General features: G+C 36.0%; 1 protein-coding gene across 4 annotated transcripts in view; it reads left to right on the top strand.

Annotated features, from left to right (window-relative positions):
- The first annotated feature begins 11426 nt into the window (after positions 1-11426).
- MCC (MCC regulator of WNT signaling pathway) overlaps positions 11427-12821 on the top strand; it is a 261755-nt gene continuing 260360 nt past the window's right edge. For 2 of the 4 annotated variants that reach the window (XM_072611670.1, XM_072611662.1), the window contains exon 1: positions 11427-11991. In XM_072611670.1, coding sequence (XP_072467771.1) covers positions 11935-11991 — 57 coding nt within the window. In that variant the 5' untranslated portion in view covers positions 11427-11934. Of the gene's footprint in view, positions 12007-12821 lie in introns of all 4 variants that reach the window. The other 2 variants (XM_072611655.1, XM_072611647.1) reach the window with 1 other exon arrangement.

Raw genomic sequence — 12821 nt, 5'->3', positions numbered from 1 at the left:
AACAAAGGACAACAACCAACCACCCACCCAACCATCATTTAAAAAAAAAAAATTTCCATTGATTTCTACACTTTTTTTTTATTAGAACAGCTGTTGTATTTTGATAAAGGCTTTTTCTGCATGTACTGATAGAAGTACATGATATTTACTGTTTTATTATTGATATGGTCAATTATGGTTATGGCTTTTCTAATATTGAGCCAAACCTGCATTCCTGATTGCTGCGGCTTCCTTCCTACTGCTTTATTTAAAGTTTTTGCAATAATATTCATTAGGAAATTGGTCTGTCAGGTTCTTTCTCTGTTTGTGCTCTCCCTGGTTGAGGTACAAAGCCATATTTGTGTCATAGAAAGAATTTGGTAGGACTTCTTTACTTATTTGCTCAGTTGTTTATATAGTATTGAGATGAACTGTTCTTTAAATATTTGGTAGAATTTGCTTATAAATACATCTGGTCCTGAAAACTTTTTTCCTTGAAGAGTACATTTGTGGTTCATTCTATTTCTTTTTCTAAGAACGGGTTATTTAAGTATTCTATTTTCTCTTCTCTCAATCTGAGCAGGCTATATTTTTGTAAATATTCATCTATTTTGCTTAGACTGTCAATTTTTCTTTATAATTGGGCAAAATAGCCAGTTTTTAATAGCCAATTAAAGCCAATGCTTTAATCTCCTCTTTATTGCTGGTGAATTTATCCTTTTCATTTTGGTTACTAGTAATTTGGTTTTCTTCTTACTTTTGAAAAATCAAGTTAACCAGTGGTTTGCCTATTTTGTTAGGTTTCTCTCCCATAAAACTAGCTCCTGGTTTTATTTATTAGTTTAATAGATTTTTACTTTTAATTTTGTTAATCTCTCTTTTGATATTCATGACATATTTTGGTGTTTAGTTGGGGATTTTACATTTGTACTTTTCTGGGTTTTTTGTTGTTATTGCATGCCTAATTAATTTCCTTTTTTTTTTGTTCACATAAGCATTTAAAGATACAATTTTTTTCCCTAAATATTGCTTTGGTTGCATTCTACAAATTTTAGTATATTAAGGTTTCTCTACTAGTATGGTTTGACTGTCTTTCCTCCTGTAATTCATTTAGCTTTTCTTGAATGCTATGCCATTTAGTACATATACATTCAGTATTGATATTACTTCATTGTCTATGGTACCTTTTAGCAAAAATGTAGTTTCCCTGATTATTTCTTTTAATTAGGTCTACTTTTGCTTTGTCTGAAATCATGATTGCCACTGCAGCCTTTTTTTTTTTATTTCAACTGCATCACAATAGATTCTGCTCCAGTCCCTTATTTTTATTCTATAGATGTGTCTTTCTATTTTAAGTGAGTATCCTATAAACAGCATATTGTTGGATTCTGGTTTCTATCATTTTTCTGTCTCCAGTTTTATAGGGAGGTTTGTCCCATTCACTTTCATAGTCATGATTATTTACTGTTTATTTCCCTCTATCCTGTTTCCTTCTGTTTAACTTTATTGACTCATTTATTATTGCTCTTTCATGTTACCTTTTTATATTTCTCTTGAGTCTTGTATTTGAATATCAAATTGTCTATTTAGTTCCAGTCTTTTCATCAGGAATGCTTGAATATTCTCAATTTCATTATATATCCATTTTCTTTCTGCAGGATTATACTCAGTTTTGCTGGGTAAGTCATCATTGGTTGTAATCCTAGCTCCTTTCCCTTCTGGAATATCATATTCCAAGCCCTTCAAATTTTTTTTGACATGGAAGCTGCAAAATCTTGTGAACCTGAGTGTGGCTCTGTGGTATTTGAATTGCTTCTTTCTAGTTATATATAATATTTTCTCCTTTACCTGGAAGCTCTGAAATTTGGCATAATATTGTTGAAAGATTTCGTATTAGGATCTCTTTCAGGAGCTCATCAGTGGATTCTTTAAATTTCTATTTTACCCTTTGGTCTTAAGAGGTTGGCACAATTTTCCCTGATGATTTCTTGAAATATGATGTTACTGCTCTTTCTTTTTTGGAGGGGTAGGGGATGGTTTATGGCTTTTGGCTAGTCCAGTAATTCTTGAATTATCTCTCCTGGATCTGTTTTCCAGGTTGATTGTTTTTCTGATGAAATATTTCACATTTTCTTTTATTTATAGTATTCTTTTGCCTTTTTTTTTTTTTTGGTTTATTTATGTGTCATGGAGTCATTAGCTTCCATACGACTGATTCCAATTTTTAAGAAATTATTTCTTTCCATGAGTCATTGTATCTATTTTTCCACTTGGACAATTTTATTTTTGAAAAATTATTTTCTTCAGTAAAATTTTATGCCCTTTTCAAATCACTTTATTAATTTTGTTTACAAGGAGTTCTTTACTTATTTTTGTGCATCCTTTATCAAATTGCTAATTTTCCTTTCATAATTTTCTTACATTTCTCTCATTCCTTTTCCCAGCTTTTCCTTTACTGTTTTTAATTGCATTTTTAAAATATTGGCTTTTTTAAAAAAAAACCTTCTTTAGCTTTTTCTAGGAATTCTTGTTAGGACTGTGTTCAATCTGAAATTTTCTTGGAGGCTTTTCTTGTAGATATTTTCATGTCATTGTTTTCTTCTGAGTTTATGGTTTAAGTTTAAGTTGGATGACAGCATCTAAGAAGGTTCTTTTGGTCAGATTTTTTTTTTTGTTATTTGCTGATTTTCACCAGTTTTTTCTTGACTTTGAGCTTAATGTTAGAGTTGGGCTTTGCTTACCTTGCATAGGGGTGAGTTATAATCCCAAGCTTCTGGCTTTTTTGTTCTGCTGCTTTAACAGATAGTTTTGGGGTCCTGTAGATTTCTAAGGTAGGTATGGTTACTGCTGTCCCCCTGTGTGCTTTTGTCCTTACCCAGGTAGGGCCCCTGCTCTCTGTTGACCACATCTCCTCTCCTCCCCAGAATTGTGACCCAGAACTAGGTCCCCAGTTTCCTTGTCACTGTAAGAATTACTCTCCCTCCTGGAACTGTGATTCTAAACTAGGTTATAGGCAACAGAATTGACAAATGATATCCAGTCCTATGCCCAATGCTAGCACCAGGGAGCTCTAGAATCTTTTTCTGACCAAGAATTTATTCCACTTAGTACTGCTACTGCTGCTGTCACCACCTCAAAGGCCCACAATTGATGTTGCCACCATGCTGCCCTAATGGCCAGCTCTAACCCCTGTGCCATAGTCTTCTCCTTTTCACCTCTTAGGTTTTCCTGGGTTGGAAAAAAATCTCTCACCCTGACATTTTTTTTTGGACTATGACACTTTAAAATTCAGTTAGATGTATTATTTTAAACTTGTTTAAAGGGTAATGTGGAAAACATTCAGGTGGAGTTAGTTCAATTGAGTTAGTTCTAGGGCAGGCTCAGTTATAGTGAGTATAGTTTCTATAATTATATCAAGAAAAAAATTCCTCAACTCACCCATGGATATCTGAATTGATCTTCTGATAATTAGCCTGGGGAAATATCAATCTGACATCAAGGTAAATGAGCAAATCACAATAAAACCTAGGAGGACAAAGGTGGGGGATGAGTCTGTTGAGAGAATGAAGGAAGTTAGGGAGCTAGATTGGGGAAAATGTTGTAAGCTTAAGGAATGGGGAGGCAAGGGAAAGTAGAAAAAGTTGTTATTAGGTCATCATAAAAATTACTAATTTTTAAGCTCCAGGGCACTAGGGTAGTGGTTTTTCTGACATCCATAAAATATTAGAAGGCTTCTCTATGCCTTACAATCTGTACCAAATTTGAGATTTATTTATAAATATCTTTTTTTGGTTCCTATCAAGATAGTGGCTTGAATGGGTCATTTTTTTTTAAAGGAAAAGTCCTAGGAATGTCATAGCCATGATTCACAGTTCCCATATTAAAGGAAAAGAAAAACTTCAAGCATTCAGAAAGAAGCAAGTCAAGTACCAGGGAAACATATATCATCTGCTTCAATTCTAATTTCTTTTATGTAGTTTGATCTTTAATATTATACTCATGTATCCACTTCGAATGTATTGTGAAAAAAGGTCTGAACATAATTTCTGTTCTCTAGCTTTCTCATAAATTTTTTAAATTTATTTTTAGATTGTGATATTCATTTCCACAAAATTTTGAGTTCCAATTTTTCTCCCCATCTCTCCCCTCCCCCCACCCCATAACACCTTGCATTCTGATTACCCCTTCCCTCAATGTGCCCTCCCTTCTATCACACCCCACCCTTCCCTTATCCCCATCATCTCTCTTTTCTTGTAGGGCAAGATAGATTTCTATACTCCATTACCTGTATTTCTTATTTCCCAGTTATATGCAATAACAATTCTCAACATTTGTTTCTAATACTTTGAATTTCAACTTCTCTCCTTTCCTCCCTCCCCACCCATCCCCAATGAGAAGGCAAACAATTCAATACAGGCTATATATATATATATATATATATATATATATATATATATATATATATATATATATATATATATATATATATATATATATATATATATATATATGTCATTTTGCAAAAGACTTTCTTAATAGTCATGCTGTGTAAGACGAACTATATTTCCCTCCATCCTACTCTGTCCCCCCTTTATTCCATTCTCTCATTTGACCTTGTCCCTTCCCAAAAGTGTTTCCTTCTAGTTATTCCCTTCCCCCATTTGCCCTCCCTTCTATCATCCCCCTCACTCCACTTGTCCCCTTCTCCCCTACTTTCCTGTAGTATAAGATAGATTTTCATACCAAATTTAGTGAGCATGTTATTCCCTCCTTAAGCCAAATGTGATGAGAGTAAGCTTCCCTTTTCCCCTCTCACCTCCTCCCTTTTCTCCTCCATTGAAAAAGATTTTTCTTAACTCTTTTATGAGAGATAATTTGCCCCATTCCATTTCTCCCTTTCTCCTCCCAATATATTATTCCTCTCTCACCCCTTAATTTTATTTTTTTTATAGATATCATCCCTTCTGATTCAACTCAATCTGTACTCTGTGTGTGTGTGTGTGTGTGTATATGTGTGTGTGTGCATGTGTGTATAATCCCTCCACCTACCCCAATACTGAGAAATGTCTCAAGAGTTACAAATATTATCTTTCCATGTAGGAATGTAAACAGTTCAGCTTTAGAAAGTCTTTTATGATTTCTCTTTCCTGTTTACCTTTTCATGTTTCTCTTGATTCTTGTGTTTGAAATCATAACTTGTTTTTTTTTTTTAAACAATGAGGAAGTTCTTTCCTAATTAATTTGTCTTCTGAAAAACTGAATACTGGCTTATTGAGCTTGATTGCTTCTGATTCTCCCTTGGATAGTCTAATCCATTTATCTACTTCTTTGCCTCTCTCTCCACTCTTAACCAATACTAAATGGCTTTGATAACTATTGCTTTATAATATAATTTGAGGTCTGGAAATTATAGTCGCTGTTTATCCCAAACTTTTTGTAAGTTATTTCCCTTAATAGTTTAAATCAGACCTCCACAAATTGACAGTAGGTAGGGGCCAGAATGAAAACAGGCTAAACTTCTTGGTGCTACAGATAGGTTCTCAGTGGCTCACTTTCCAAATAAAAGTATAATTAATGATTAAACTAATTTGCAAATAAACCATATTTTAAAAAGGGAAATTTCAATTAATATTAAATGAATATCAATTAATTTTATTATTAATATAATATATAATGTGTTATATAGTATACTATATCAATTATGTAAATGTATTATGTATATTTATATATCTATGTATATATGTATATTTAAATATATATATATTTATATGTGTATTTATATGTATATCATGTATTATATGAAATGTATGAAATATAATATATAACATAATTAATATTATTACTTAATGATCAATTAAGTCATTGACATCAATTAATTACACTTAAGATTTTTATTTGTCATGAAATCACTCTTAGACTAGAGATAGATGAAGATGATTGGTTGCTGTGGGTCATATGACAAACAGGAAAGCAGGTGCTTAGCTACCTGCTAAGGTATGTGATAGGCACAAATAGTGACTAGTGGAAGGTGGGTTAAGTGGGGCATGGACAAAGCCCTCATTACATCTTTACTTTCTTTAGCATCCTCTACATTTTTTGTGGGCCACCCAAAATCCTTTGGTGGGCCATAAGTAGCCATATGTTGTGCAGGCATAGTCTAAATCTTTTGTTTCTCCAAATGAATTTTGTTATTATTTTATCAAGTTCTGCCAAGTATCCATGTGATAATTAGTATAGCATTAAAACTGTAACTAATTTTTGCAGTTTTGTCATTTTTTTATTTAAAAACTGTAACTAATTTTTGCAGTTTTGTCATTTTTTTATTTAAAAACTGTAACTAATTTTTGCAGTTTTGTCATTTTTTTATTTAAAAACTGTAACTAATTTTTGCAGTTTTGTCATTTTTTCATTTTATTGGCCCACCCATGAGCACTGAATGTTCCTCCAGCTTTTTAAGTTGTTCTTTATTTCTTTATGGAATATTTTGTAGTTGGCTGCACGTAAGTATTTTGTCTGTTTTAGTTGATTGATCTCCAAATATTTTGTATATTTTGTAGTTATTTGTACTGGTATTTCCCTCTCTGTTGTTTACTCTTGAATTTTATTATTATCTAGAAATGCCATTGATTTTTGTGGCTTATTTTGTATCCTGCAGCTTCTGTGAAGCTACTATTGTCTCACTGATATCTTTATTCATTCCCTAAGATTTTCTATGTAAACCAGGTCAGCAGAAAATAAGGTTATATTTATCTCTTTTTTGCCTATATTTTTTCTTCTTGTCTCACTGTTATTACTGGCACTTATAAAACTATGACAAATAATATTAGGGATGGTGGACATGTTTGTTTTAACTTAGTATTTCTTGGAAAAGCTTCTAGTTGTATTCCCATTGTATATGATACATGCTTTTGATAGCTGTTTTTAAATATAATTAATTATATAAAAAGAGGCTTTCAATGCTCATACTCTAAATATTTTTATTACTATAAATGAATGTTATCTTTTCTGCATCTATTAAGGTAATCATATAGTTTGTGATGTTTTTATGCCTATGTGCATATATGTGTGTGTATGTAAGCATGCATGTGTGTGTTCTTTCCTTTAACCAGTTCAGATGAGAATAAGGTTATCAATTTGTCATATACTTCTATCATTCCCTCCTTGTTTATATAAATGTCTACTGTTAATGAGATAATTTTCCTTAACTTTCCTTTTTCACCCATCTCTCCAGGGTATTCTTTTTTTCTTCTCTTTCCATTCTTCTATTAAGATCATCATGACATAACAGGACCATTCCCAGGCCTTGTCTAATTAGACTCCCTCTATGATCCCTTATAATGATAGGTTTCAGAGGAGACATGTATCACCTCCCCATATTTGAATGTGAGGAATTTATCCTGGTTTAGTTCCTTATCATTATTCATTTGTGTTTATCTCTTCACTACTACGTTTGAATTCTGAAGTTTCTATTCATCTCAGATCTTTTCATTAGGAATGATTGGAAGTACTTTCATTAAAAATCGGTTGTTTTTTTTTTTATTCAATAGCATTAAACTAATTTTTCTAAATTATTTTTTGCTCTGTCCCTTGACTTCTGGAACACTTCATTTTTTACTCCTTTACAATGGTGGCTGCTAAATCATTTGTGATCTTGACTGTACTTCCTTGACAATAAAATTTTTTCTTTCTGGCTAGTTGCAATATTTTTTCTTTGGCCTGGAAGTTCTGGACTTTGGCTATGATAATCCTAGGTGCTTTCATTTTGTGTTTTGTTTAATTTTCCCCAAAAGTGACTGGGAAAGTCTTTCTCTCTATTTACTTTCTGATTCTAAGAGACATGAACAGTTTTCTTTTAAGATTTCTTGAAATAGGATGTCTAGGTTATTATTTTTTTTGTCATGGCATTGAGAGCCCTTTGATTCTTCATTTTTTTCTTAGCAATCTGTTTTCTAGGTAAGATGTTTTTGCTATGAGAGTCTTTAGTTTTTCATTTTTCCAATTTTTGATTTTGTTTTATTATTTCTTGTTATCTTCAAGGAGTCACTGGTTTCTAAATTGGGGCAATTTGTTGCTTGGGCAAAGTTCATTCCAAGACATTAATTTAATTTCTGTTTCTCTCTTCCATAGCTCTCATTTCATTTCTAATTTTATTAAGAATTCTCATTTCATTTATTAGAAAAAAATTTAACTCTTGTGTGATACTTGCTTCATTTGTACCAATAATTCTAGTTGAATTTGTGTCCAAGCTTTTTTTCCCTGAAGCTTTGATTTTAGATGTTTTGTAACCAATCTCTTCTGGGTTATTTTGTTTGTTTGCTCTTTTGTTCATTCTTCACACTTATTTCCTAACTTCAGACTTGATATTGGAACTAGGCTTTGCCACATTTCTAGAGGGCTTGTTCATTTATTGCTTTATTGAGCATTATATTATTCCAGGATCTCAGTGACCTGCAAGCTTTCAGTATTTCTCAAAGGGACATGATCCAGGGCAAAGTTTGATTGTTAGCCCCACCCTCACCCTTGTCTAAACTTTGCATGTTCCTGACCTGGATTTGGATCTAAGCAACGGTAGAATGCTGCTGAACTCTGCTTCTGTCAACCAGTTGAAAAACTCTTTCAGTTCTGACCAACAAAACTGTAGGCTTCCTTTTATCTTTGATTCCTGCACTGAGTATTCGTTTGTAAGCTTGGCGCTGTAACCGAAATGCCATTCTGCTCCTGGGGTCTGAGCCACATTGCTGATGCTGGTTTTTGAATTTCCTTTTTTTCTTGGTACATTATCCAAACCCTCCATAACCAGGAACTGGAAGATCATCTGTGGGTATGGATTATCTTCTTAGTCCACCCTGGACCTGTGATCCAGAACTAGGTAGCAAGTAACAATGCTGCCAGTTGACATCAGTCCCTTTTGTGGTATCCCAGAATGGGTTAGGGACATCTTGCCCTGGTGGCTAAACAAATTCTTGGACACCGGAGCACTCAGCATGCATAGTGCTGAGATGGTCTGACCAGTGTTTGGAGATTTGTCTGTCTCTTCTATACAGACCTTTGACAAATGATCACTGTGACTTTCTCAATATCATCTAACAGAGTTCAGTCATGCTTTTTCTAGGACCATTTGGAGGAGTTTTGTGTATGGGATGGCTATACAGCTTGATACCACTTATATCACCTTGATTCCTCCTCCCTGCCCCTTTCAAAGCTAGGACTGGTCTTTCACCCCAAGAACCAGAAGCAAAATTGTTAGTCCACTTGAGAAGTAAAGGTTTAAGAGGATGAGAAACCCCACCCTTGAATGTTCTATTGTTTTACTTGGAAGAGTCAGAAGAGGAAGGGTTGTCTCTAGAGCTGGCTTCTTTCTAAAAGGTAACTATCTCTTGATTAATGAGGCATCTCATTCTCTGCCTCTAAGCATTTGCTATTTTACTCTACATTAGATATTTTTCAGTCTCCCTTGTTTACCTACCAAAGGGAACTGATTTCATGGAGCTAAAGAACCTTGTACTAGCTTTAAAGACACTAGGCTAGGGCTAACCAGTTAGAATAAATATCTTGGAGCATGAAGAGTGATAGGTTTGGTTATGACTAGTTATAAGCTTGGTCTTTCTCAAGGTGGAAGAAAGGAGGCATTCTCTCAATGTGGGTAAGCAAAGTTGCAATGCTTAAGTGTAATGTAGCAATGCTTCTGCTCATCAAAAGGCACTCCCTCCTTCACTTGAGACTGCATAGTTCCAGTTGAGATAGGTGCTTTTTTTTTTTCCTGGGAGGAGGAAGAAGAGGCAGTTGTTTATTTGGGGGAAGACTAATAACTTATTTGATTTTAATCCAAGTAGAAGAAAGACTGTTGCTGTAAATAGGCAACAGAGGAAGTTTTGTCCCCATAAGATAAAGTAAAATGAACATCTGGTTATTATCCACATAATGTGGCAAGTGTAGACAAGTGTCCTGAATAATTCATACACAAAAATAAAAGTTTTCACTTTAATTTTCTTCTGTCAGCTTAAATAAAATTAACTTTGGGCTTCCTTTATTTTTAACCATGGATAACTTTTGGAATAACAAGAAAAACAGCACATATTTTATGCTTTTAAAATTTTGGTACAATGAAGTTGTCTTAACAATTGAAATTTGAGAACTGTCCAAATGAATCCTTCAAAAAAATCTGATCTATCTGGAAAGAAGCAGAAAGACCTATCTCTGGCACAGCCTGAGTTACATTAGACAAGACACTTGACTTGCTTGGGCCTCAGTTTCTTTTTTTTGAAAAATGAGGGGATGGGACTAGATGTTATCTGAGGTCTCCTCCAGCTATGCTCCTCTGTGCTCCTATGATCTATACATGGCTGATTGTGTTAACGTATTACTCTGTCTATTCCATATCTGCAGCACTGTGTTGGCCACCCTGAGAAATGGACGTAATGTCAGCAAATGAGAGCAATAAAATCAAGTTCAAAAAAAATTCTTTTTTATTTTTGATCCACACTCATCTTCCTTATATTGGTCTCACGTCTGTTGCTCTGTAACGTCCAAACCATTGACCTTAGTCCTACGCTTTGGAGCCACAGAGACAAATTCAACCTCTTCCACATATCTTTAGATATTAGAAAACAGCTTTCTTTCCTAAATATAGAAAATGTGTTCCATCTATGGAATAAAGAGGGAAAGTAAATACACACCCTGGATGGACAGTCACAAAATTATAAATTCGAACCCACACTTCAATAGGAATCCCTTTTACAATATATTCTACAAGCATCTAGTCTTTGGAAATTCATTCTTTTTTGGGATTGTGTTAAGAATATTTTTTCCTGCCACAAGTTTTAAATCTGCCTCTGCAACTTTCACCTGTTGCTCTTCTGGGGCCAGAGAGGCTCATCAGATGACAGCACTTCAAATCTTTGAAGACAGCTGTTATAACCTCTTCCACCAAATCTCTTTTCTAGGCTAAATATCATCAGTTCCTTCAAACTAGTCTTCCACTAATATAGTCTTCACTCCCTTGGTCATCTGGCTTTGGAGGGGTTTTCTACTTTGTCAACGGTCTTTTAATTCCTTACGGTTCTTCCTTAATATTTCTTTTTGGGTTGATCTGAGAAAAAATCTGCCTCAAGTCATTGTAAAACCTTAACGTAGCTCATGAAGTGCATTGACTGTCTAAGTTTTTCTGTCAATACCTTAGAGGGAAGGACTTTTCATGACTTCGTGCAGTCTATACCCTTTCCCTTTCCTCTCCAAACCCCAAGTCCACCTCTCTTCCTTGGCTGTTTAAGTGGCTTTTCCTGTTTGTTTTTTTTACCAGGACAGTTTTAGGTACTGTAATTGGGATTACAAAGAACTGGAAAGATGCCTGCAGTTCCAAAATGCTCTCCCTGTCCTCCTCCCTCCTCTTCTCTGCAGGTCCCGCCCCTTCTGCTCACCCTTTAGCCAGCAGCAAGACAGCTGTGTTCAATCAGAAACCACTTACAACTCCAGGCTGGAGAGCAGGGGGAAACTTTAGCGTGCAGCGCGGCGCAGAGCTCCGTGCCTTCGGAGCGCTCTCCTGCTCCACTGGCCCCTCCGCTGGGTCGCTTCTCGGGGGCTGAGCTCCCCGGGTAGGTGCCTGCCCACCCAGCCGAGGAGGACTGCGGACGAGGCATCGCTGGGGCGGGTATTTCGCGTGGACTCTGGGCAGTTTGGAAATGCCGAGCGATCGCTCCCTTGTGGTCTGCGATCGGGGCCGCTGGGTGCTCTGCTGCGTTCGCGAAGCTTTGGCAGCAATGTCTCGCTGCTGAGACGAGAAGCAATCCGAACGTTTGCATCAGGATGTCGGGTTCACAAATTCCTGAGTGAAAATGGCTGTCTAGAGCAAAATGTGCAAAAAAGAAGAAGCGAGGAGAGGGAGTGAATGCTGAGCCCGAGACACAACTTTCCGTGCATGAAAGGCTGGCGCAATAACCAAGCCCCCCAAGCACAACCATGAATTCTGGAGTGGTCCTGAAATACGGGAAGGACGCCTCTGCGGAGCTGAGCGAGGTAAGGGACCTCCAGGTTCGTGCCTTCCTCTGTGTCAGGCGTTCGGGGTTTTTGAAATTGTTTCTCTTTCCCGTCCATCTCCCTCCTCCCACTCCACCCCCTGCGTTGCGCTTTGCAGGCTGCGGTCCTGGCTAGGAAAGATTCATGGATATTTTGTATCTTGTTGTAACTTGCAGGGCTGCTCAGGAAATGACCTGAACTTACTTGTACTTGAGTTGGCAGGCAAGGCTAAGAAAGAGAAAAAGCTGTTCCTCGCTTTACTAAGGATTCCCCTCCCCTTCCTCCCCACCCCCCACATTCCTTGTTGTAGTAGGTAAAACACACAAGAGAGATCCCAGCCGAGATCACGCGGATGGTAACTGCAATTTGATAGAAAGACAGAGGGTGGAAAAGCAAATAACAGCATTAAACAGCTTTGGTTCAATCCATGTGAAATTCGGATTAAGTTCAGCCGAGGGAGTCGTGCTTCTCTTTAGATGAGTTTATCCTTGTTGGGGGATGGGAGGGGAAGGACGGGGAAAGCCATTTAGAAGTTGATTTCCTGGCTGCATGGTAGGACTTGGATTCCATCAGTTTTACCCTTGAAAACACATTGGAAACTCCCAAGCTAACAGAGGCTTTGGCCAGTTGTGTTTAAATAGATTTTAAATTAAGTCACACAAAACGTTATGCAAATATTACAGTAGTACACTGCTTTACTTTGCTTTTTTTTTAATGGCTGTAGTAATGCCTTGGGCACATCTTGTAGTGTTTTTGAATGGTGAAAAGTGGTAATAGGGTTTTAAATGTCCATTTGAGGTTAGGGCATCTTTATTACTAGGTTTTTAAAA

Source organism: Notamacropus eugenii, chromosome 1, assembly GCF_028372415.1.
Source record: "Notamacropus eugenii isolate mMacEug1 chromosome 1, mMacEug1.pri_v2, whole genome shotgun sequence".
In the NCBI taxonomy this organism is placed as follows: domain Eukaryota; kingdom Metazoa; phylum Chordata; class Mammalia; order Diprotodontia; family Macropodidae; genus Notamacropus; species Notamacropus eugenii.
Note: the sequence above shows the minus strand (reverse complement) of the source record. Positions and strands in the feature narration are given on the sequence as shown.